This window comes from Symphodus melops (assembly GCF_947650265.1).
Source record: "Symphodus melops genome assembly, chromosome: 20".
NCBI classification, from domain to species: Eukaryota; Metazoa; Chordata; class Actinopteri; order Labriformes; family Labridae; genus Symphodus; species Symphodus melops.
The window spans coordinates 12,188,787-12,209,462 of NC_136710.1; the positions used below are offsets into that span (position 1 = coordinate 12,188,787).

Genomic DNA, 20,676 nt, shown 5'->3' on the forward strand with positions numbered 1-20,676 from the left:
ATCAGCTGTATAGCAAACATATGTTTCTGATGTGTAGCTGTTTTGTTCAGCTTTCACAGATGAACACCACTGTTATGAAGTTTGAAGCGTTAATGCAGCCGAGAGAAGTAAAGAGCTAAAGTTATTCTTCATGAGAGCAAACAGACTCGGTTGATTTTGACGTGACAACCGTTATGGTTCACTGATCTAATCAGCGTTTTTTCAGTGAAACCTTAGCTTAATAAGTTGTTTATGAACCTAATATTTGCATGAGCACTGAAAAACATGACGAGAGGCTTAAGGTGGACTCATGAGAGAGTTCCTGGTGTGATTACGTTTAATGTCTCATTTTGACACTTGTTAGCAACAACCGTTTTAAATATGCGTAAAAACTTTAAAATTCCCAAATGGGGGTCTGAGGCCCCCTGATTGACACTTGAACCCCCTGAAAACCTCAGCAGCAACATTTGGGGGATCGCCGCAATTGACTTTATACACTTGCAGTGGACCAGAGAGAGAAAGAGAGCGATGTCTGCTGTTATGTATTTGAAAACAAGGCACACAACTACAAACAATCCATTTTCACGTTTTGTGCAGCTGCTTGCTGCATACTGTATCAGCGCTCAGTGCGTGTGCAGGCAAGTGCAAGTGCGTCTGTCATTGAAATGATCCTGACCAGAAACATTACAACTCTCCAGTCCATGTGGATATAGTATTCAAATAGTATGTGATAAGTATTCAAATGAATGCATTCTTGTGTGAACATTTATCTGTTAAAAAGATTGGATCATATTTATTTATTTTTTTAGCAAAGACACACATTGGTGCATAAAACGGATCACAATGCAGGAAAATGAATGTTAGGCGTCCAAAATGTTTCAAGGGATATCCCGACCCTCCATAAACAGTTGGTCCACCTTATTAAACCCCCCATGGTGCTAAAATGCTAACCCACTTCCGGGTTTTAGGACTCATTCCTGTGCCACTATATACAAATGATTTCACTATGATTCAAACAGCTGTTGAATTGAAGGCAACATTTGTAACGTCAGAAATAAAATGAAATAATCAAGCAATAACAGAAAATACTGCAGCCCCATAGAACAACCACATTTATGAATCATCACTTCACGTTCTACATTACAAGTAGTGTTTTAATCTTGTTTGTCCTCATACTCCTCACATTCATTTTAGGGACAACAAGAACCCAGGACTGGCAAACATTTTACCTTCACGTATAACAAATACAACTTTACACCATCAGAATAAAGTGGAAAGTGCAATAAGTTTCCTGGAAGTGCTGACACGGTTGATTAATCTGAATAGCTTTAGGATAAAGATAAAGCACAGTGACATGGCAACGTAAAATGAGCAGTGACTTTTATTGCTGTAAGATCTACACCCACAGCTCACCTCAGGTATCCATCTTTGTGCTGTTTGACTGACTGCAGCTCACTTTCCACAGAGATTTGTGGTGTAGCTACAAAGCTTCAAGCAATTATAAACAAACCACTTTTTTTTCTGTTTTTGCGCTCCCGTTTCACTCAAGGAGGTGTAAATTAACATGCAAATAAGGTCAAACATAGAAAGCAGGAGCAGGTGGTACTCACACAGTGCGGGCAGCTCCACTTGCCCTCAGGGGCTTTGTCCAACTCGGGCTCCAGGCAGACAAGGTGGTAAGCTCGAGGACAAGTGTCACACAGAATGATCTCGCCGCCCTGCTGACACACCTCACAGTAGTCCTGATGATCCGTCTCGTAGCCATCGCCCTCCTCTTCACCTGGGACTGGAGGGAGCGAGACAACTGGGGTAGACAGAGACGTCTTAAATATGACTGAAAAGTTGTTGTTTTGTTTTTCTGTTAAAAAGCATCCCACCTAAACATTTTATGAATTACATATCCTTGCTTAGAATAAGAGTCTAAACTTAATTTAAAAGACAAATCAAATCTTTTAAAAATGTTACGTATACTTGATACAAGAGTCTTGTATGATGAACTTGATGAACTGTGCTTACGTTTCTTCTTCTTCTTTGCTGGCCGTCCCCGTTTGTTCTTCTTGACCTTGCCGGAGCTGTCGGAGCGAACCGAGGAGCTGTGAACGCTAGAGTCCTCCTGCTCCGACTCGTCTTCGTCCATGTCCTCGCTCTAGTGCAAGGCAGCGGAGAGGAAGTCAGCCAAACAAGGAAAAAAGGGTAAACAATTAACAGAAACTGGAAGAAAAGTAAAAGATTGCAGAAGATTTGCACTCACTGAGCAACTTTTCTTCCTCTTGGCACCAATAGGCGATAGTTTGATCCTAATGGGTGCCATCTTTTTAGCCTTTGCTACAGCCAAAGCCTTCTTCTTGTCTGGAACTCGAGGACTTTTACTACGCTTCTTAAAGCCAGGGCCTACACAGATGAAATTGTGTGCAATGTTTAACATAAAATTTTAAAAAAGGACAACAAATAAGAATTTTTGTAACCAAAGTTATCCAGATAACAGAACAAATTAAAAATTAAGTACTTGGAGTGGGTGCAGTGATTAGATGCCACAGGTTAGAAACCATCTGGCTTGTTATCAGCACACAGTTCAAAAGCCAGCATTCTGGATGATGTGGGGGGTGCATTTGTGCACATGGCGTGTGTAAACTTAACACTATGAGGGTCCTATTTATGCTAAACCATATATGCAGGTTTTGGAGCAACATTTCCTGCCAAATAGACAACTCCATTATCAGGAAAGGTCTTTCAAGACATTATCAACCACAATGCATAAGCATGAAAAAGAGTCCAGGTGATAAACTGGCAGCGGCCACCATGACAAACATGAAATGTTAATCGTTGCAAAGGAAACACCGAATGTTATGTCAAAGACAACTGCATAAGCTAGCGGGAACTGCTATTGAGAGCTGCTGTACTGTTGCAGTATGTGCTTCTTTGATTAAAAAAAAAAAAAAAAAAAAAAACGATATGTAAATTATACTTGGATACACTGTCAGTAAAAAATATTCTTTTTCTCACGTTCATATTGACTTCGGTCAACACAGAGGTCGTTTACACCGGGGGAAGGCCCCTGGTGGCGGATTTTACTCACTGCACATTCACAAAAAGTCACAACTTTATTGTGTTTGGGGTTGCAGTTAATAAATGAGCGTGTACATAAGTGGAACAGGGAAAGGAAGGTTAAAGATGGCAGCTGACCTTTTCCCTCTTTTGTCTTCGCCTTTCTGATTGGCGGTGGCGGTAGCTGTGGTGGTGGCTCAGGCGAAGTTGTCGCTGCAGAAACCTGCTCAGCGACAGCGATAGCAGCAGCTGCAGCAGCAGCAGCGACGGCAGCAGCATTGCCTTTGAAGGGGTTGTTGGAGCTGAACTCCCTCCACTTGGCCCCAAGGATGGTCATCATCTTGGACATGGGGATTTTAGGGTTCTTCTTGGCTATCATTGGCCTATGTGATGAAAAGTAAGGATTGTTTAAATGCTTTTGAGGTAGAAAACTTCCAGGAAAAAAACAAGACATCTAACTCTTTTTCCATTTGATTTGGGTTGATTTTTAGTTACATTCAAATGCTGTGGTCAAAGTTTGTGTATAATCTGCAGTATGGCTTAGAAGAGTTTTTTAGGAAAGCTCTTTCTGTCAGTGGAGCAGAAACAGACAATCACTTCCTGAAAGCAACACACAGCAGACGTTAGTTGACATGGTCTACCAAACTACCTAACCTACCCTTTAAGTCAGATCGTATCTGTTGTGTCAGCAGGGAAAGTTGTTGGTGGTGGTTCTGCAAGTATAGAGGGTGGATGGTCATTCTCATAACTAGAGCCTGACAGATGTGATTTTTTAGACTGATAAAGACTTAGAGTGAAAATAAATGTGTAATTTTTATTGTTATATAGTAGTTTATGAATTGGAAAGAAAATTGTTCTTTTGGATTGTCTTTCCTAATTATATGTTTGTGACATTTTCTGAGGCTATTTCATAAAAAACATAACTTTCAAGCATGTTATTATTCATTTTTGTTGTAATATTGAAAATATAATTAAAAATAAACAGAATTATTGCAATTTGTTTAATATTCAATTGATATCTGTTAACTTTTGAATAATCCCAGATAATGAAGAGACTGAATATGTTGGTTATAGAAATTGCCTTCTTCAAATTACGTGGGTTTTTATAAAAGATTTATTCTTTGGCTTTTTGTGCCTTATTGGAGAGATAGGACGGTGGATAGAGATGGAAATCAGGGAGAGAGGGTGGGGATTGACATGCAGGAAAGGAGCCACAGGCCGGATTCGAACCCGAATTTGAAACGCTGACATTTTTATTTTAAAAAGCCAATGAGTTGCATTAAATGTTAACCTAATACCCATCGTATCACAACATGTTTTAAATCACAATAACGCCATTTTTTCCCTAAAGCATATAATAACACAGTGAGTGTTACTGTTAACAGTAAGTGTTGCTCATTCTTAGCCCTTGTAGATTGTGCAACAATTTTACACTGAATCAACACAAATTATAAATCACTGCAATCATTTTTTTTTTTGCATTATATGTTGTAAAAAATGATTGATCGTATTATAACCAAAATGTGAAAAAAAACCCACAAAATGTGAATGCATGGTCGTACTGATATAACTCTGACAGGTTAATACTTAACATCTTGCTAGTGGAAACTAGAAACTGTGAAATAATGCTTATGTTTTAGTATGTCACATTTTAACAGCACATTCTGCTACCTTGAAAGTGGTTTAAAGCCCAAGTTTGCTGTTTTGAAAGTAAAAATTGATTAAAAAAAAATAATGTTATACAAGTTAGATGATTTCTGCAAGATAGGTTTAATGTGACATGGCTCAAACTCTATCAAATTGCCCATAACCCTTGGAACAAACCAAATCCAAACCGTGTTTGTAGCAGCTGTACCTCATGAACTGACTGAAGGCTTTGTAGTTAGTCAGTTCCCTGTAGTCCTCCTCTGTGAAGGTATGATCCACATCCTCTAGACCCCACTCCTTCGCCAGCTGAGCTGAGGTTTTCTGCTCAACCGGTTGCTGCGAAAAAAAATAAAACATCGGTCAGAGCAGGAAGAAAACATGAAATTGAACTTATTAAAAGATGCCTTGCTTTTACCTTTGTCGCTTCCTCCTGACTGCTGTCTCTGTCCCCATCATCTTTCTTCTTCTTCTTGGTTTTCTTCTCTTTCCTTTCTTTATGTTTCTTTTTCTTCTTTTTGTCTCCGGAGCCATAGTCGCTAACAACGCTGTCTGAGTTCTCACCGTAGTCTCTTTCTCTGTCTGAGTCTCTCTCTACATCACTGTCCTGGAGATGTGACAAGAGGGAGACACTTGAAGTAATGAAGATGCTTATATGCCAAATGATCAAAGGAATCTTACTTACAATCTTCTTGCGTTTTTTTGCTTTCACTGGTTTCCCTTCTTTGTCTTTCTTCTTTGTGTCCTTCTTCTTCTTCGGTCGCCCTTTCTTCCGTATTGGGACCTCTCTGTCTGATATCTCTGGTTCTTCTTCTGGAAGAAAAAAACCCCAGAAGAGACAAGGGACAAAGAAACCTTGAAATAAATATCAGATGAGTGATAATCTTCTTAAATGCTTCCCAACACTCTGTTAATCCCCTTTTTAGCATAATTACACAACAAAAGCTGCATGATGGTGGCTGTGACCTCTCCTGAATTGTGACATGAGCTAAATTAGATACAGTTTGTAAGAGTGGATGTGACAGCTGGTTTTCCATAGAATGGAGATAATTGGTTTATTGTTAAACATGTGACCAGCCACTTAAAGAAAAAAAAAAACTTTTTCTAATGTGTTTTTTTTTCTAACTAAAAACATCTATTTATTCTAATATATAAATGCTGGCTGAAAGAACAGTTGCGTTTTCAAACCTTAAAGGAAGGAAGGAATGAAATATAAGGAAAATGGGTTAAGCACCCACTTATGTATCTTACATGGTACACTCTCAAGCGAGTGAGTCAAGAATATATTACATTACTTCATCTCTGCTTGTAGGTGAGAGAATATCAGGCCAGTTATTCCCGATGGTACCTGTGCAATATCACAACTACTAGGAAAACAATTTAACCTGTTACCTGACCTGGCTTTAGGAAAATTAAAGAGACAGCGGCGGCCCCCGCTTTGCATGCAAGCTGCAGCAGAGCATTAAAGTATAACTGAAATATGGGCTGCGGTTTCCACCGTGCTACCAGCCCGTAAAATAGGCTGCATTTTCACTGACTTTATTGTCTGCCTGCCTTTGTTGTTTAGCCCTAACCCACTAGCAACACAAGCAACGCCCCCCCCCCCCCGTTCAGTAAACTAAACCCCGCTTCCCGCTTGTCGGTGCAGCCCATTTGCCGCCGAACACACGCCGGGGGCGGTAGCGGCACGCACGCAGGGCTCGGTGATTCAGAGGCCGTCAAATAGCGGGACGGTGCGCTGAAGTAAAACCACTTTTTCCGCCACTGTCAGTACCACAGCGGGACCCCGGCAACCACAGCGGCAGGAGGTCGTCATGGGGTTAAATATAAGGTCCTCCTCTGTATTAAACGCGACTGTAATTTATCAGTCTGGCACAAGCATGGCGGCAGGTCCGGACTATGCCTACAAACCATGAATGATTATGTATTCTCCTGTATTATTCATATATATAATGACACTTACGTAGTCAATCGTTTATTCTTTTAATTATCGGATATTCTTCATAATTACACATGCAATGTGACTTTAAAATTAAGTTAGTCTGCTACCTCAGCATTGCATCCAAACGACAATGGTTCAAGTTATTATGTCCAAAAGCAACCAAAAGGCAGCTGTTTTCAGTTTTTTTCCTTCAATCATTGCATGTGGTTAACCAACCCCTGACTTTCTGCACCCTCCCAGCTAAAGTCATTGTCACAGCAACTTCCAGAATCACATCCAGTCAATCACCTTTTGACAATATCAATGCTTCAGAAAAAGCAACTCCTACAGCATAATAACAGTTCAATTGAGCAAACTAAAGTAGCTTAAATGTGCATATGATAAGAATAGTAGCCTATACTGATCTACTTTATACGGTAAGCTAAAGGGGAGCAAGATGTTCACCCCTTCTCAGCCTGAAAGTGAGCAGCATGCAGCAGCAGCAGTGTCCTATTTTGACCTGTCATGGAGACAATGAGGGTAGTGAGGGGGCAAGTTTCTGTCTCACCGCAATTTCACACCAGCTTTCATGTCTGTACAGCAAAACACATCATTGCCTCCCAAGATAATGTCAAATAAATGTCGCCTCCAGCCAGCGGAGTCCGTGTTTATTCCAACCGTGAGCTTTATACCCTTCATGGCGACCTTATTACCCGCAGACAGTGCACATTTACATGCCATGACATGACTGGGAGCTGTCAAAAGGGACAACTTTTTGTTGATGGGGAGACAGAAAGAGAAGCGGTGGCAAGTTAGCGTAAACTTTGTTGGGATGTACAGGAGGTGAAGAGGAAGTGTAGTGGGAGAAAAGGAGCACCCAACAACAGAGAATAAGCACATATTTGGCCAGTCGGGTCTTTTTCGCAGTTCATTGTAAAGTGTGTTTTGTAAGCGTTGTTTTGCAGCGAGCTTTACCCATGACACCTCCAGGCGTAATAGCGGTGGCATGTAGCGGGTTTTGCAGATGAAACGTTTGCCTGTGTTTTTAAAAATCTCGACTACCAAGTATGTTTCTAATTTGTACGCACGCACCCGACTCCTCGCTCTACTGTAGCCTACACACACTGGAAGTGCTGAAGCAGACATGGGGATCAAACTGCGGCTACTTCTAAAAAGCCATTTCTGCACGTTTTTTTTAATGCCAGTAAGTGTGTTTTTATGCCGTGCGCGCGCTCCCGACCTGTCCGCCAGTTTTCTTTACTGTACCTGGCGCGACTGGTGTTGCAGTTTCCCGAGGCGCCGCCGGCGAGTTTATGTCGCTTGCGTTCTCGTCTAAGTCTCCGTCGTCGTCTTCTTCATCAAAATCTCCTCCCTCGGAATTAACCACCATGCCCTCGTCTTCCTCACAAGACCGGAGAGGAGAGGACATTATATTCCTGTCATTGGGTCCGTCCTTGTATGCAAAAAAGCGTATTCTTGCTCGAATGTGTGATATTTATTTAATATTCAAATCGGCACAGAAAAAAAGTGGGGGGCGTTTAGAAATATTTTACACTAGGCAGCGCAACAAAGATGGCCGCCCTCTTATATTTATTTTTTAACAACCCCCCCAATAAGAAAAAATCCCCTTACATAAAAAATGGCTGACTATATTATTTCAGAGCGCACCCCCCTCCTCCTTTCTCTATCTCTCCCCGTCTCTCTTTCTCCCTCTGCGCGCCCCCTCCCTCCTTAAAACGTACACATTGTTACAAGAAAAAGGGGTGTGTGGCTGCATGTAAGTTACATTGTTACTTGTTTGTTTCTTTTATGTCTCCCCCTCCTCCCTCCCTTTCTTGTTTAGTTCTCGCTCTGTCTCCAAGTCCGGATCAGTCACGAATCCGACAGACTTGCCTGGTGTCACTGTCACTTGCAAGATCACACGCGACAACTCTCGCTTTCTGCATTGCAGAGCCCGACACAAATCTATCAAATATGGCCACCTTAGATTCTCCCGAGCCCCCACCGTTGTATTAAAAAAGTATTTTGTAGCAGCAGGGTTGTGTACGCGTGTGTGCGTGCGTGCGGGTGTGTGTGTGAGTGCTGGGGAGGGATTGAGAGAGGGGGGTTGGGAAAATCTGCCGCAGCCATGCCCAGACTTACATCAGATTGTATTGCTTAAAAATTAACTACTTGTGGTGGGGATGAAAACAATTCCGAATAAGAAAACGACATCCCCCTTTTTAAAAGCAGCCCCTCAGACAGCTCAAAGTGCACTATTTGTCTCTGTTACTGAGGTTTGAAAGAAAACAGTAGCATTTATTGTGCACACTTACTGTAAAATCAGAAGCTGCAGGCTGTGGATGGCAGTAAGGCCATGGGAGTACAGAGATCCGATCCAGCCCTCAGTGGCTGCTCTGAGCACTTTTCTGTTTTGACAAAAATAATTTTGATTTGCTGCTTACATTTAGAGCCCTGTGAGAGCTGAAAAAACTGGCACAGATAAAAAAAAACTAAAGTATGAACAAGGATCCACATTTGAATGTTATATTGGAACATTTTAACAAAAAAAAAGCATAAAAGTACAGATGCTATAGGATTAAACTAAAAATCATTACATTATCACAGGCCTAGAATAAAAACAATATCTAAATATGAGTCATAGCAACAGGAGCAGTATTTTTGATTCACCCAATGTCTTTATGTTAACCATTTGAATCACCTGCATACGGAAAAAATGGACATTAAAGTATAAAATAATTGTTGCTTTTGGACTCTTGACCCTGGATAAAGTTAAAAAAACAAAAACAAACATATAACATAGAAGCAAACTCAGGGGCTTTTAGCAGCATTGAGAGGAAAATCACAAGTTTGGAAAATGTTTTTAACCAAAAGGCTAAGACATGGTGTAGTAGTCTGCAGAGGTTAATAGGTCAAATTTTTAACAGGAGAAAATTGGACATGTCATTAGGACCTGCACAGCTTTTAAAGATAACATTACATTTTTAATGTCATGTGTAACTTGAAAACAAAAGGCAGTTGTTAATTGTATTCATATTCATTTGTTCCAGGTTCCTTAAAACACATTTGTCAAGCATAACTCTGCTGTGCTAACAGTTTTGGCTGAAGTTGTTTCAAAGATACAATGAACTTATTTAGCCCAAACAAAAAATAACTCAAGATGCTTGTTTCTATTTAAAATATAGTTGTAGACTATACTTTTGGTTTTCAATGGAAGCTGAGAAAGGCCATGTCTGCAATGTTAATCATGTAATATTTATTATGAAGTGCTACTGCCCTCATGGTCAGGTCACCCTTGGTGAAAGAGTTCTTGATCTGAATGGGTTAATTAGCTTGTTTAAATAATGTCTTGAGATCAAAAGTCAATTATATTATCTCAGGGAAAAACAAACTTTTTTAAACTTAGAACCTGTTTTGAAGATTAAATAATGTTTAATCTCCTCTGGCAGTGTTTATCAGAGATCAGTGGTGCAGGTTTTGCAGAAGGTGTTTTGACAGCACAATAATATAGTTAGACCTTGATTGGCATATCAAGGATTACCTACTAAACATAAATTCATCAGTCTTACCTCAATCAAGGTTAAAACATTTTTTTTTTAAAAACCTTCTGTTTTCTTGAGAAACGTGACAACTTATCACTGGCTTTGTTATTTCAAGATAAATATAGCAATAATAATCAACCCATGAACTAAAGTTAATGTTATTTAAACCCTCTCTCTGGTCTCTAGTCTACACATTTTTATTAAAGTGTTAATTAATCCCAAAGAACAAAAGTAAGATGTTTAAAGTCTGGAATCCACAGCATGGAAATGAAACTATGTTTCACGCTAAAAAGAACAAGCAAATGTTTGATCCGTATCATACAGTCACTTCATGAATGGAGGGTTATTTATATGAATTACATAATTGTATCCCTCTGCTGCAACAGGAGTCTGATGCCCTGGTGCCATCAAACAAGTGGAAAGGAATTCTTAAGGCCAAGAGAGAGTAGACACACAAGGAGGAAAGAAGACTAGACTAGACTACCAGCTCCATTTGTATGATATGTCTTGACTCATGACTTTAAAAAAGAAAAGAAAAACAGGGGTTAAATTAACCAGGACTCTGTCTTGTACGCCTCAGGCCTGACACACTGCACTACTGTGCCATGACTACATCCCCCCCCCCCCCCCCCCCCCCCCCCACCACCACCACCACCACCACCACCCTCCTTTACTCACACCCCCTCAGTGTCCGTTTGGCAGGGAGACGAGAGGATGAGAGGGAAAAGCGCCTCCCCTGGGTGCTGTGCTCCAGCTAACCCAGATTTTATACAGTGTGACATAGAGAGGAGATGAATCCCAGGCAGCCACAGAGAAGATAAGGTTGTAATAATTTCCCGGCAGAAGACGATCTGAAGGAAAAGTTAGCTTCACCCATCACAAAACAAGTTTTCAAGTTAACAAAGTGCAAAACATTACTTTAAAACACATTTACAAAGTTGTTATGTTTTCATTGTGTATTGCACTTCAGCGCAACAGTTTATTCTATATGAGCCCATTTGAAGGTTGAAATTTGAATAGAAATTGAAAGCCATTATTGTAATTTTACAATTGTACAACAAATAAATAATGTAAATATTGCAAGAGAAGGAAATATGTTATCTTCATTGGAAAAATATGATTTGTACAGTCTAAAGAGAAAAAGATATGTATGTTCAGGTAGAAAGTGTCGGGGAATAGGACTGTATTGCATGTTTATGTGTGATGATGGTGAAAGGGTCAGTGTTTTAGTTCAGTGTGATAAGCACTCTGGGCAAGAAATGTTCCTTAACTGTGTTTGTCTGTGGTGCCTGGAGGGCAACAGGTCCAAAAGATGAAAGCTGTCGTGTGAGCTGTTCTTCAAATTGATTTTGCGCTGCTCAGGTATAGCGTGTGTTTTAAATATCATTCAGCGAGCAAAGAGTGCAGCAGATTTTGTTCTATGCGATTTTTACCATTCTCTGAACCCCTGCCTGTCTGCTTCAGTGCAGCTGGTGTACCAAACAAAGATGCAGTACAGGAGGCTCCTCATGGAGGAGCGGTAAAAGGTTGCCAGCAGCTTCTCTTCCTGCTGTCATCATAGGGATTTCTGATTTGATATAAGTCCAGGAGTGGCAGAGATGAGGGTGCCCATGAATCTGAAGGTTTGAACCCTCTCTATAGACACTGTTGATTTAGAGGTGGGCCTGGTCTGTGCTGTGCTTCCTAAAGTCAAAGATGAGTTTTCTTTGCTTAACTGGTGTTCCCAGGTTGTTTACTTAATACCTAATACTAAATACTTTACCTTTAGGATCTCATCCCTGTAGGCAGGCTTGATCAAGGGGATGATTGTGACTGATTTCACCGTTCACTTTTTCACACTGGCTGTGTGGTTTTTGTGTTGTCTCAGCATTTTTTGCTTTTGCTTTTCTCTTGTTGTCAACCTTATTTATCTCTTCAAGTCAACTCTTTTGCAGCACTGTACAGCTCTCTCACATCATCTGACCGGGCAAACCCTATTTGATCTACATTTTTACAAATAAACTAGACCATCTGTGTTGTACCTAAACATGAGGGCAAATTTTCAATTTACCGGTCAATCTTCATTTCAACCCTCATCTATGGTCATGAGGTATGGTGACGAAAAAATAAGATAATGGATACACACAGCTAACGTGAGTTTACTCTGGAGTTTGGCTGGGTAGAGCCTTAGAGGTAGGGTGAGGATCTTAGACATTCAGGGGGAGCATGGAGTAGAGCTGCTACTTCTTGGCATTGAAAGGAGCCAGTTGAGGTTGTTCGGGCATCTGACTAGAATGCCTCTTGGATGCCCCCCTTTGGAGGTTTTTCAGGGATATCCAAATGGGAGGACTTTAGCTTTTAAAGCGCTTTCTATGTGTGTGTGTGTGTATATATATATATATATATATATATATATATATATATATATATATATATATATATATACAGTGCCTTGCGAAAGTATTCGGCCCCTTGAACTTTTCGACCTTTTGCCACATTTCAGGCATTAAACATAAAGATATAAAACTGTAATTTTTTGTGAAGAATCAACAACAAGTGGGACACAATCATGCAGTGGAACGAAATTTATTGGATATTTCTAACTGTATTAACAAATAAAGAACTGAAAATTGGGCGTGCAAAATTATTCAGCCCCTTTACTTTCAGTGCAGCAAACTCTCTCCAAAAGTTCAGTGAGGATCTCTGAATGATCTAATGTTGACCTAAATGACTAATAATGATAAATAGAATCCACCTGTGTGTAATCAAGTCTCCGTATAAATGCACCTGCTCTGTGATAGTCTCAGAGGTCAGTTTAAAGCGCAGAGAGCATCATGAAGAACAAGGAACACACCAGGCAGGTCCGAGATACTGTTGTGGAGAAGTTTAAAGCCGGATTTGGATACAAAAAGATTTCCCAAGCTTTAAACATCCCAAGAAGCACTGTGCAAGCGATAATATTGAAATGGAAGGAGTATCACACCACTGCAAATCTACAAAGACCCGGCCCTCCCTCTAAACTTTCAGCTCATACAAGGAGAAAACTGATCAGAGATGCTGCCAAGAGGCCCATGATCACTCTGGATGAACTGCAGAAATGTACAGCTGCGGTGGGAGACTCTGTCCACAGGACAACAATCAGTCGTATACTGCACAACTCTGGCCTTTATGGAAGAGTGGCAAGAAGAAAGCCATTTCTTAAAGATATCCATAAAAAGTGATGTTTAAAGTTTGCCACAAGCCACCTGGGACACACACCAAACATGTGGAAGAAGGTGCTCTGGTCAGACGAAACCAAAAATGAACTTTTTGGCAACAATGCAAAACGTTATGTTTGGCGTAAACGCAACACACCTCATCACCATGAACACATCATCCCCACTGTCAAACATGGTGGTGGCAGCATCATGGTTTGGGCCTGCTTTTCTTCATCAGGGTCAGGGAAGCTGGTTAAAATTGATGGGAAGATGGATGGAGCCAAATACAGGACCATTCTGGAAGAAAACCTGATGGAGTCTGCAAAAGACCTGAGACTGGGACGGAGCTTTGTCTTCCAACAAGACAATGATCCAAAACATAAAGCAAAATCTACAATGGAGTGGTTCACAAATAAACATATCCAGGTGTTAGAATGGCCAAGTCAAAGTCCAGACCTGAATCATATCGAGAATCTGTGGAAACAACTGAAAACTGCTGTTCACAAACGCTGTCCATCCAACGCCACTGAGCTCGAGCTGTTTTGCAAGGAGGAATGGGCAAATATTCCAGTCTCTCAATGTGCAAAACTGATAGAGACATACCCCAAGTGACTTACAGCAGTAATCGCAGCAAAAGGTGGCGCTACAAAGTATTAACTTAAGGGGGCTGAAAAATTTTGCACGCCCAATTTTTCAGTTTTTTATTTGTTAAAAATGTTTGAAATATCCAATAAGTTTTGTTTCACTGCATGATTGTGTCCCACTTGTTGTTGATTCTTCACAAAAAATTACAGTTTTAAATCTTTATGTTTGAAGCTTGAAATGTGGCAAAAGGTCGAAAAGTTCAAGGGGGCCGAATGCTTTCGCAAGGCACTGTATATATATATATATATATATATATTTATATACTGTATACTATACTGTATACTTATTAAGCAATACTACAGTTCTGTTGGGTAGTGGGCCCATCAGAGAATAAACCTTCATAGAGGTGGTGAGCAATATATATATATATATATGGAAAGGAACCCTGGTAACGCGCCCCGGACATTTAAGTCCCATCTCCACAGCCAACCATGCCACATAATAGCAGCTGACCCGCTAATACATTCAACAAAGATGAAAAACAACACAAACTAAATAAACGATGGAAGACATCCATCAATTCATCTACTTTGTCACTGGCATGTGATGCTTTCTTACAAAACGCTGTCCAGCTTTGTTTCAGAGAAGGCTTTGTGCTGCGGGGAGAAATGCAGATGAAAAAACTGTATTTAAACAAGGCAGGGTTGTGTTTGCTGCTGTCTGCCAGACTTTAGTGTTTAGCTCCACCTTTTAGGGTTGGATCGATACACTTGGCACCCCAACAGAAGAGTCCCAAAAAGTAGGACGGTACGGATCGGTTATTTGGGGATTTTTCCCAGCTTTAGTCTATGGAAACGTTGCAAAATGCGTGCCGAACCAAGACGAACTAAATTGAACTGCTGGGTAAAAACAGGGTTATTACAGTTTGTACCTTATGGGGACATTTACATACCTCTGGGGGATAATAATGGACCTTAATGTTCTGGGGATAAAAATGCACCCTTGGAAATGGTACAAATTTGATCTTTTAGAGGGTACTGCCCCAGTGATGAACCCTGGCAAATTTTTGCTGAGTACAACATGAGAAACAGTCAAAATCATTTTTATAGCATTTATTAAAATTATAATGTCAATACTTTTCAATACAATGAATTAAACTTTATTACATTGACTTTATGACATGATGAGACTGGATATAAAAATCGATTAAACCAAACATATCAGACATTTCTCTTGAGGTGATCAGAAAACACATTTCAACAAAGAGCTGATGGAGTTACCAGAGGTGTTTCTAGCAATATTGTTCTGGAAGGAAATTGTTGCATTGTGTTCTTAAGGTGTCCTGGAAATTTAAACTAGAAGACAAAGTATGTAACGAAGGATGAGGTACATGAGGGTCCTCATTCTCTCTCAAATCCCATAGGCGATATCTCGTTGGAATCCATGAAAACACTTCTTCCTGATTGGCCTACAAAAATATGTCATCACTATTCCAGTATGGATTGTTTACTTGTAAATAATGACAGTGGCGTTGATGATGTCACAGAACAGATTCTAAACGCTGTACCCAAAGCTAGAAAGATTGAGACTTTTATTGAATTGATTGACAATAAGTTAAAACTGTATAATAATAATAATAATAATAATAATAATGATAAGAAGAAGAAGAAGAACAACAACAACAACAACAAATAATAATAATAATAATAAATAAACAATTCAATATGAAATCTTGTCCTTTTGGTGTTAAGCAGACTGCAGGTTGTTCTTCAGGTGTTTGTTTTCAGGTAAAGAGACTAAAAAGTGTTACTGGAAATAATACAGTGTATTTATGCAGACATAAACAGCTGTTAGGCTGACTGACAGCTGAACATGATCCTCTCCTCTTCCTCTTTGTTTTCTGATCTTCTCTCTGGTGTCACTTTACTGTCCTCATCAGACTGTTTTGCCCTGCTGTTGAAGGTGTTTTTTGTTTCTGCCTTTCAATAATCCTATCCTTTAACCTCCTCCATCGAGAGATGTACTCGTTATCTGGTGTATGTGGGACTGTGGACGTGTCAGGTATGTACCTCAGTGTTGCAGCTGATTCCTTGTTGGTCTCTAATGAATTAGAGTAGGTGTAGATGGTTGTCTGAAGTGATTTCTGGACCGTCTTACATGGGTCCCCTTTGGTTTCAGGTAACACCTGGACAGTCTTAAGAGGGTCCACGGAAGAGTCCACTGTTTCCTCAATTGACTTCTGGACTGTCTTTGGTAGGTCCCTCAATGTGTCCCTTGTCTTAGGCAATTCCTGGTCTGTGTCAAATGGGTCAGAGAAAATGTCAGAATTGTCCCTGGTCATCTCAGGTGATTCTTTGACAGTCTCAAGTGTGACCTGGGCCTTCTCATGTAACTCTTTGGTTGCCTCCAAAGTGTCTTCCTGTCTTGTTTTGTTCTCAGGCTTTTGTTTCAGCTCACATGTATTGACATGTAACTATCCACAGAGCTCATTCGCCATTCTACAGTACTTTTACATGCTCCAGTTCATAATGTGTCTTTTTTTCTGTTTTTTACTTTAAGATTGTTTTTTCCAAGTGTTTGATTTCTTTAGATAAGTTCACTGTTAGAGTCCATTAGAGTTGCAACAACACAAGTAGCTTCTCTTTGGTCATGTCAGAGTAATTCAGAGTCTCTGGTAGTGGTCTACCTTGATCTTTCCTCTCCTCTTCCTCATGCTTCATGTTTTCTGATCTTCTCTCTGATGTCACTTTAGGTACTCGTTATCTGGTGTATGCAGGACTGTCAGACTGTTTTTGCCCTTCTGTTGAAGTTGTGCTCTGTTTCTGCCTTTTAATAATCCTATAAACCATGAGCATCTTGAAAATTTCTTCTAGCAGTTGTTGTAGGAGCCATATAGAGTATTTAGTGTAATGCACAATTTGCTCCAGCAGATGTCACCTGTGGGACATACAGGCCATCAGATCAAAGTGGCTGAAGAAGTCAGGTACTCCCTCCGCTTTTTGTGGTGGCCAGATGGAGATCTGACCAAAGTAGTTGCTAACTGTGCATATGTTTAGTGCTGTGACCTCTCCTAACTGTGCTAGCTTTGCTTTCAGGAAAACAGCAGGTGACAATCAGTCTGACTTTCCTGATAAAGTCATTCAAACTGTAAAGTAAAACTTTTACATGGATGATTGTCTGAAGAGCATGGCCTCTGAAGAGGACATTGCCCTCATTGTAAAAAACCTCAATACACTCTGCCAGGGGGGAGGGTTCACTTTAACCAAATTGATTAGCAACAATCGCAACATGTTGCAATCTATCTTTGAGGAACAAAGAGCTTAAGATTTGAAGGAACTGAATCTGGACAGAGACAAACTTCCTGAAGAGAGAGCTCTTGGTCTGCAGTGGTGTGTTGAGACTGATTCCTTTAAGTTCAAGATTGAGATCCATCCAAGATCTCGCACCAGGCGTGGAATGTTTTCTGTGTCTAGTTCTGTGTACGATCCTCTGGGGTTTCTTGCAACAGTCATGTTGCCTGCTAAAATTATGCTGCAAGAGCTTTGCAGAAGAAGCTTTGGATGAGGTGAGATCATACCCCAGGATATCTTGCATCAATGAAAAAGGTGGTTGGAAGAGCTGGATATGCTGTCTGAGTTCAAGGTAGAACAGTGCATTAAACCAAAGAACTTGGGACAGCCCATACATGCTCAGCTTCATCACTTTTCAGATGCTAGTGAAGCAGAATATGGAGCTGTCAGCTTATCTCAGATGCAGAATGACAGAAATGGCATACACATTGCATTCCTACTGGGAAAGGCCAGAGTGACACCTTTAAAAACTGTTACTATTCCCCGTTTAGAGTTGACTGCTGCTGTCCTTGCTGTTTGTGTGGACCTTGAGCTTAAGCTCCAGTTACAACAGTCTGTCTTTTGGCAGACAGCACTTCCATGCTCAAGTATTTAAAGAATGAAGACAAGCACTTCCATACATTTGTGGCAAACAGGGTTTCAGCTATCAGGGGAGCTACCAGGACATCCCAATGGTGGTACATAATCACTAAGGAAAACCTAGCAGACAATGCATCCAGAGGAGTAAGGACCGAAGACTTTGTTCAGTCAAATAGGTGGATCGAGGGTCCAAAGTTCAGAGGAAGACTGGCCAATAAACACAGTTCACACTGTGATGGAGGCAGATGACCAAAAGGTTAAAAAAAGACACTATGGTGAATGTGGTTCATGTGGAAGACTCACCTGATGCCCCTGGCCGTGTGATGACCTACTTTTCTGATTGAAGCTTTTTTCCTTAAAGTTAAAAGGGCTTTAATGGAAAGGAGCTGTAGTAACTGTGTGTTGGAGGCTTCTGAGGCTCGTGAACAGAGTGTCATGCAGAACAAAAGGCAAGGGGATGGAGACAGGTCAAAGGGACAAGCTTTGTCAACAGAGGATCTTTTGGAGGCTGAACAGGCCGTTGTTCGCTACTATCAGCAGCAAAGATTTAGAGAGGAGATTGCTGTGTTGTCTTCTGGAAAGGATATAGTGAGCAATTACTGTATCTTGATCCGTATTTGGATAACGGTCTCTGTTAGTGAACGTCTGGCTAAACGCTCTTTACCAGAAGAAACTAAAAACCCACTCATCCTTGCAAAGCATCAGCATGTAGCCCATTTCATTATCAAGCACATTCACAGACAGCTTGATCATAGTGGTTGCAACCATACATACACAAGGAAAGAATTCTCCCTGATCATCCACCGTTTACTAATGTTGGAGTCAACTACTTTGGTCCACTTGAGGTGAGAACAGGACAGAGCACAGTCAAGTGCTATGGAGTGATATTTACATGCCTGGCAAGCAGAGCAGTTCACCTGGAAGTGGCTAACTCTCTAGACACAGATACGTGCATCAACGCTTTGCACCGTTTCATCTGTAGGAGAGGTCAAGTCATTAATATACGTTCAGACAACGGCACCAACTTTGTAGGAGCAAAGTGGGAGCTGAAGGATTTTTGCACACGTTTTAATACACACAAACGTTTAGTATATCATGCTCTAAGTGTAATGCCCAATTTTCTCCAGCAGATGTCGACTATGGGTTAAGGGGGGAAATCCTTATAGGTGGGAACTTGTGTGTTCAGGTGTGTTGCTAGACGGAGGGAGCACATACACTTTTTTGACCGCTGTATGTCAGCGACTGTCATGATTTAAAAGTAAACAATCCAGACTGGAATAGTGATTATATATTTTTGAAGGCCGATCAGGAAGTAGTAACGCCATAAATTGTAACGAGAATTTACTTTTTGCATTTAGTTGGGGAGCCAAAGTCTCAAAAGCTCAATGAAATGTTTTGAACCTTACATGGTGTGCCATACTTTATATTTGTGTTTTTTTCTGTTCTTCAGTTTAATATTTTTTACAAACAGGTTATGGAGGATTTGGGGATCTCCCCAGAAGATCCTGGACACCGAACATTTATTTGCCTGCATTCTGATCAGTTTTTATGCACCAGTTTGTGCCTTTTCAGAAAAACAATTGTGATCCAATCTTTTTATTAACGTACCAAGTGTTAGTCAGATACTTGTTCACACGCCAATGCATTTATTTTAATACTTCTGTAAACATGTGGACTGGAGAGTTGTAATGTTTTGGGTCGGGATCATTGTAATGGCAGACATTGAGTGCTGATTGCACACTGCAAAGAGTTAATGTCCAATGGTTTGGACAACCGCAGTGAATACACCGAGTGTTTCTGGTGGCTCTGTGCAAGACAACAGAACTCCTGTTGTAAAAAGTTCTGATCCAGGACCCGCGTGTGGGGATTTCTTATCAATATGCAGCAAACGTCAATAGAGCGCCGAATCACATTCACATCTGCAGCAAGCAGCAGCACAAAATGGGAAAATACAGCGTTTGTAGTTGTGTGCTTTGTATTCAAAGACCAAACAGTGGACATTGCTCTCCTTTTCTCTTTCTCTCTCTGGTCCACTGCAGAGTATAAAATCAAATATTTTTTTCCCAGAGACCCTCCAACATGTTGCTTTTGAGGTTTTCAGGGAGGTTCAAGTGTCAATCAGTGGATCTCAGGCCCCGTTTACACGGAGACGCTATGACAGAAATGTAGCAAAACAACCCCAATTCGGATTCGAAGTACAGACTGTCTACACTGCAGGTCTTGCCTGAGTGAAAACGATGTAGTTCTCACGCATGGCCAGTAGTGGGCAGTGGAACTTTACAACGCGACACGCACCAGTACAACCACTTTCTCCAGAACATCCTCTAGGATACTCGTTATCCCAGATCTTACCCAAATGCTGCGTATGGTCGCCCTGTGCTTGGGTAAAGGTTGAACTATTTGCCGCAAGCATTCGATGCTCTTTCGGCGGCTACATACACGATGTATCATATCAAGGTTCTGTTATAAGAGACTATACAACGCAAATAGCTGCTGAAGCATAGCACAAGTGGATACGCCGCCATTGTTGTTTATGTTTGTTCTCAGCTACTGCGCAAGTCCAAACGTATGGGGGGGTGTGGTGAGGTCATCGCAGCCAGAGAGTTCGCTCTGTTTTGTTCATATGCTGCAAAACGCCCCTGTATCAGTTTCGCGCCACCCTGGAGCTCGAATTCAAAAGCTTGCGTCTTCACCCCCGAGAAACACTGACGCCATGTGAACGAAAGGCCAATCCGCTACTCAACTTTTTCGTCTTACTGTCACAGCGTCTCCGTGTAAACAGGGCCTCAGACCCCCCTAGACCTGTATTTCACACCCTGATTTAGCATCAAATTAATGCAATTTTTTTTTCTTCT

At 40.9% G+C, this 20,676-nt stretch overlaps 1 protein-coding gene across 4 annotated transcripts in view; it reads right to left on the reverse strand.

Annotated features, from left to right (window-relative positions):
* Nucleotides 1-8,625, reverse strand: part of chd3 (chromodomain helicase DNA binding protein 3) — a 49,433-nt gene extending 40,808 nt beyond the window's left edge. For 2 of the 4 annotated variants that reach the window (XM_079370851.1, XM_079370849.1), the window contains exons 1-8: nt 7,856-8,625; nt 5,354-5,481; nt 5,087-5,275; nt 4,880-5,007; nt 3,163-3,407; nt 2,231-2,370; nt 1,996-2,125; nt 1,590-1,783 (exon numbers count right to left, since the gene is read on the reverse strand). In XM_079370851.1, the coding sequence (XP_079226977.1) occupies nt 1,590-1,783; nt 1,996-2,125; nt 2,231-2,370; nt 3,163-3,407; nt 4,880-5,007; nt 5,087-5,275; nt 5,354-5,481; nt 7,856-8,018 (1,317 nt within the window). In that variant the 5' untranslated portion in view covers nt 8,019-8,625. The remainder of the gene's footprint in view (nt 1-1,589; nt 1,784-1,995; nt 2,126-2,230; nt 2,371-3,162; nt 3,408-4,879; nt 5,008-5,086; nt 5,276-5,353; nt 5,482-7,855) is intronic. The other 2 variants (XM_079370852.1, XM_079370850.1) reach the window with 2 other exon arrangements.
* Nucleotides 8,626-20,676: the final 12,051 nt, after the last annotated feature.